We start from the raw sequence: 6,000 nt of genomic DNA, 5'->3' as shown, positions 1-6,000 counted from the left end.
GCGGATTTGGTCGACACATCTATAACCAGCTTAAACTTCTGTGTCCTGTTTTCTACAAAGAGGTTTCAGAAACATGAAGAAAATATTTCTTGTTTACTTTGATCATTCATTTCTAGGTTTAGTGTTCCTTTAATGAGAAAGCTGGACTAATTGTATAAAGAATGCAGGCAAATATCCTAGTCCAAGCTTCTTACATACATTTGTTGCGCCTAGACCGGTGCCCACCCGTTGTGCCAGTCCAGCACGTGAAATTAAATTAAGTAACATTGGCTTATAAGATCTATATGGCATTATAGTGCAGAAGCTTTAGTAGAAGAAACATGAGTACACTCCTTTGCTGTACAGTTTATTTTTTTTCTTTACGAATAAGAGGCCAAAAAGTTATATACACAGAGAATCCAAAGTAACCCAAAGCAAATCTGCATGAAGTGAGTGTTTACCCCTTCACCCGAGGCTTTGGTTTCAGCATTTTCCAGGGGAGATTTGGGGGGCACTAACCGATGATTCCTTAAATGATATTATAGAAAGACCAAAAAAAAAAAGTTTGCACTGTACCAGCCTTACGCACCAAACAGAAAATCCTGTGTGCAATAAATAAAATGAACAAAAAAAAAAAACAAAATGAAAAAAAAAAAACCACCTCTGATGTTTGCTCAGGTCTTTCTTCAGAAATTCAGTTAAAGCAATAAAGACGATTGATATGTTCTTTCCCTTTGTGTCTCACAATAATAGTATACAACCCAAGCTTAAAAGATACGTTATCCTTATGTTCTCTGCTCATTCCACTACCCAAGCATTTTGTCACACCATTCAATTCCCATCCAGCCACATACAACAAACCAGTAATATGTTCTTGGCATTTGCGAGTGGCATTATATGTTTGTGTGAGGGGGGTGGAAGCTCTGCTGAATTTTGGTCCCCCTCCCCCCCTCCACCTATCCCCCTGTATGCTGAAATCTCAGGGTGATAGAGAGGTAAACATCATGGGGGATTAAAGCAGCATGTTATGTTCAAGAGCAACATCGTGGCTAACCAAGCCTGTCTGAGCATGGCCGCCACTACAGATCATAATCGGTGCAGCTCCCCAAACAGCCATGAGCTGATTACTCCCACTCGCTGCCCCATCTAGTGAACCGAGACATTGGCGGGTGGTGTTATTTGGCAAGAGGCTGTTCTGCGTCCATGCGATAGATTGTGCCATTATTACTTTCTACGCAATATTATTAGGTTACTGGTTGGCAGAATTATGTACTCAAGATGTGTTTTGCCAAGGACATAAGATGCTGCTTGTCCTCTCTACCTTCTTATACAAACCCGGCAAAACAAGAAATCACACTGCTAAGGAAAGCCAGAAGAAAAAAAAAAAAAAAAAAAAAGCAGTTGAAAAGGCATATATAATGAATGTACACTCATCTTTACATAAACCCATCTGTAATAATCGCCTCCCAATCCGCACTTCTAAAATACGTATGCATTTACTGCAGAGCCAATCTTCCGTTCCTATTCGCCCTCCGTAGAATGGGCCACCCCGCTCCACGGCATTACAAATAAAAGCACTGCGCTGTTCCACTTTATTGGTTATTTCAGATTGAAATCAAGGCATATTGTTATTTTGAAACTAAGGTACCAGCTTTGCACAGATCAGATTTTGTGCTCAATTTCTCTTCTAACAAGTTTATGTGCAAATATGCTGATGGAAACCAGATTTTCTGTTGATGTTTTTCAGGTTTTGGCTGCAAGCATGCAATGCAATAAAAAATGAGGGAAAAAAAAAATAAAAAAATATTAACTACATGTATGCAATCTTATCCAAAACCCAGACTAGTTACTACATACTCGCTCGAGACTCGAAGACCTTGGTTTTTTTTTCCTTTTGATTTCACTTTCGCACCCTGATACTGTGATAACAAGCGAGTCTCAATCCCGTGTTGATGCAACATAAAGGATAGAAGGGAGAGGAATTCCATCTTGCTCAGTAAAGGTGTAAGGGAGAAAAGAAAGAACATAAGGTAGTTAGTCATTCATCTTTTAACCCCTGGGCTGCAGAAGAATCGTGCAGCGGCTGGGTTTTTCCATCAGAGAAGGGGTTACACTCGGACTAAAACTTCAAATGCAATGGAATAGGGTGAAACTGTTCGGGGTAGAAGTGAAGATGTTGCTCTCAAAGTTCACGGGATACTGAATACGCTCGCAGCGAGCGCTGGGTCTAGGCTCCTCCCTCCCCTGACCCTCCTCTTCAGGCCTCTTGCTGTGCAGGTCTTTTCAGGTCACGGATCTGTTTCACTAGATATGTTTTCTCATCGTTAAACTGCTCGTCCTCAGTGCGGTCGTTCTGAAACTTGCTGAGGAACTCGATCAGCTTGCTCTGGTTCTTGAGGAGGATATCCAGGACAGGCTGTGTCTTATTGGGGTTTGCTACAAATACCTAAAAGTTCAGGGAGGAGAGAACAAAAAACGTAAGTTATTTTATATCAATATCCAGGTAGGAACAGACTAGCCGGACTATCTCTACAGCTAAAAGAAAAGCGATTGTGATGTTAAACACAAAGTGACATCTTTCAAGCTGTTTAATACATATTCTCTTATGATATATTTCTGACCTATTAACATTGACCTTCATGACGGACAGTGTCTAATGGAAACACCATGTAAGCGGATGTTACCTTTGGTGAGGACACTGTAGAAAAACACATCCTGTTAAAAAGCTCACCTTACGTCCATGTTTAGAAAAACAAGGCTGTTTTCTTCCAAAAACCTGTGTCACCCCTGTCCACAGGTCGCACGTGGTATTGCATTGCAGCCCTATCCTCTTCAAAAATCTGAGCTGCAATACCACTTAATCTCTCTGCCCTGTAAACATTTCACAGAGGGGATCGTGGCGCAAAACACTCGAGTGAGGACAATACTTAAACCCTAAAATGGCATTTACATACAGTACAGAATGCTTCTCGCCAAAAAAGCAAAACTATCAATTTAACCTGAATGTCTAATATTCATTTTAGTCTGCGCTTAAAACATTGGTTTTCTCTACTTAATTGTAAATTATAATTATTACAATTTCCATTACTTTTAAAGCACATATTTATGTGGATCGCGAACTAGAGAGCAGAGGTTATGGCAAAAACTAATATAAACACCACGTTTCTGGTGTTCTCATATATTTAAAGGAACAGTGTCACCACAATTTTTTTTTTAATATGTTAAAGATGTTAGTGCTTTATTAAAAACGTTTGGATTAATTTGTGTGTTACTTTTTCTTATTTTTACACTTTTTCTTCCCTATGGGGGCTGCCATTTTTTTTTCCATTTCTGTATGTGTCGATTAACGACACATACAGACATGGAATACGGCAGCTCCAGTCCCATAGGGACTGCGAACGGGGCCCGTTCCATTCACTAACATGTACGCCGCTGTGTGGGAACGGCGCATGCGCCGCTCCCACACAGTTCAATTTGAAATGCGCGCCGTCCGGCGCCATTTTCCTGTGGACCGGAAGTCGCGGCCGGACAGTAAGATTACTACTTCCGGTCGCGGCTTCCGGACTTGTGCACATGGAGCAGCGGCAGCAGACGGAGCGGATGGACCGGAGGGAGCGGCGGCGACTGGAGCAGGTAAGGGATTTCTATGTATGTTTGTGTTTCAGTGTGTGTTTACTACTGTATGTAAACCTTCTACACTGTGTGTTAGCTCAAAAAATGGCGACACACAGTGTAGGAGGTTAGACCGTTCAAACCCCTCGTTTCTCCCGGCACTAGCCAGGATAAAGGAGGGGGGATTCTGAGAGCTCACTAGAGCGAGGGCTTTTTACCCAATTTTGCAGCATAAAGCAATGTGGTTGCTTTACCACATGCAATGCTGCAATTTTGGGAATGGCTCCATCTAGTGACCAGCAATGGGAAATATTATAAATTAGAATCCAATTTATAATATTTCCTGACTCGTGAAAAAAAAAAAAAAATATTAGAACAATGTTTAATCACCTACACACTAATTGTTTAACTAAAAAAAAAAAAAAAACATGTTTTGCTGGCAACACATTACCTTTAAAGTAATTTTTTTCAGTAGATTCTCTTCCATTACCAATTTTACGCATCCAAGTCTTAAAGCATACCGGTCGCTTCCTGTGACTTTTCAGAATAAATGGTCATGTGTGTACATGAGGAATACCGCGATTTCTGGCCATTATATGATTTGCATTCTGCATTTTTTTTTTTTTTTAGCAGTTTTCCCCTTTGCAGGCTCTTAATCGCATTCTTCTTTGATAGTGGGTAAAGCCTAACTGCTATCATATCTGCCATTCATTGCACACATGAAGAGAAAATCCTGCTCCCCAATCTCTTTGTAGCACATCCTCAAAAAAAGAAGCAAATTGAAGGATATCAGAAGGTAGTAATGAGCAGCGTAGCTGGGAATCCAGCACTGGGGTGAGATATGTCTTACTGGAAGCTGCAGCAGTTTTCTCTGTGCGTCTCTCCCTTTGCTCCTGATCCTCCTCTCACTCCCCTTCCCATAGACTTCAATGGGCAGCTGTAACCTGATCCCTCAGAGAATCCATCTAGTCTGAGTGAACAGTTTAGAAGGGAGTGGGAGAGGCAGAGATACCTGATAAATTTATCTCTAATAAGATATATTACAATGTTTCTACTATTGGCTTTTTGATTTATGCAAAGTCTGTTAGAAAGTCAGCGCCTGTTTAAACCGCTTTTAATACTAGTTTTATTTGTTTTTTAAAAGAGCCATCACCACATTTGCAATATTAGAATTTTTTATCAGCGCACACAGGAATAAAAACTATAGTCATTAGCGCAGCACCTTAAACACATGGAAAGCTTCAAACTGGATATTGCGGCTCTTGTCACGTAACAGATTCATCATCAGCTTGAGGTTTTCAGGTTTACTTATATACTTTGTCATGATGGTGAAATTGTGTCGATCCAAAAGAAGTTCACCAAGTAGCTGTATGGGAATAAATATAGAAAAAAAAAGGAGAAAAGATTTAGTTTAAATAATTTTTTACATGTATTAGATACATTTACTATACTTTCCTAAATCTATTAACGGGGATGTCCAGCGTTAGAAAAACCACGGCTCCTTTCTTTTAAAAACAGCAACACTCCGGTCCACCATTTGTGTGTGGTATGGCAATTCTGCTTTATTCACTTCAATGAAGCAGAGCTGCAATACCAGACACCATGTACATGAGGCCCTGTTTTTGGAAGAAAGCAGTCATGTTCTTGACAACCCCTTTTAAGCAGCATGACCGTGCAATAGAGCAGATGTTGACTGTCACATTAAAAGAGACTAAATATCTAGAAGTTACAGGAAAGAAGATTGTAGTAAACTATATAGAAAGAACTATGTGTATATATATATATATATATATATATATACACAAACTCTCAGACTATCTAAACCTTAAGATACTTGCTATCCCAAACTAGTCTTCATTCCCACAACTGTTCACATGTAAGTGGTTATAAAAGCTCCGTGTAATGATTGTTTTTCAGATAAAACAAGTGGTGCATTTCAAATTATGCACAAGTATATTTTTTTTCTTCTGTGGATTCATTTCTCTTGATGCCATAGCTACAGAATAAAAATCACATCTGCTGCCAAAAACATTGTTAGAGTAAAAGGGACCCACATTTGAACCACTGGACCCAAAGAAAAATTGTAAATTAGCGCCTAGTGGGCATTCCTTTTTAGTAATCAAAACTGCAAATCCCCCCCATCCCTCCTACCATGTGACAAGTGTCTCATCACAGCACATACTACACACCCGTCACCTCCCCCTGCTGTGAGAGTCATCTATGCTCCCTTTCTCTATGGTCTTTCTGTCACTGCAGCCGTCTGCAATCACTAGAGAGAACAGTCAGTGCGCTGGAGAGAGCCTGAGGGCATGTTCACACGGCTTATATTCAGCCGGGAAAACTGCTAAAAATACGGAGGCTGGAAGCCTCCAAAACATCTGCCTATTAATTTCAATAGGAAAAACGGTG

General features: G+C 40.2%; 1 protein-coding gene across 1 annotated transcript in view; it reads right to left on the bottom strand.

The window, feature by feature from the left end:
• Positions 1-330: 330 nt before the first annotated feature.
• The window catches only part of LOC142759277 (calcium-binding protein 39), a 53,466-nt gene continuing 47,796 nt past the window's right edge, over positions 331-6,000 (bottom strand). The window contains exons 8-9 of the mRNA XM_075861287.1: positions 4,814-4,957; positions 331-2,425 (exon numbers count right to left, since the gene is read on the bottom strand). Of these exons, the coding sequence (XP_075717402.1) occupies positions 2,237-2,425; positions 4,814-4,957 (333 nt within the window). The 3' untranslated portion in view covers positions 331-2,236. The remainder of the gene's footprint in view (positions 2,426-4,813; positions 4,958-6,000) is intronic.

This window comes from Rhinoderma darwinii, chromosome 4 (genome assembly GCF_050947455.1).
Source record: "Rhinoderma darwinii isolate aRhiDar2 chromosome 4, aRhiDar2.hap1, whole genome shotgun sequence".
NCBI lineage: Eukaryota > Metazoa > Chordata > Amphibia > Anura > Rhinodermatidae > Rhinoderma > Rhinoderma darwinii.
This window is presented reverse-complemented; position numbering and strand designations above follow the sequence as displayed.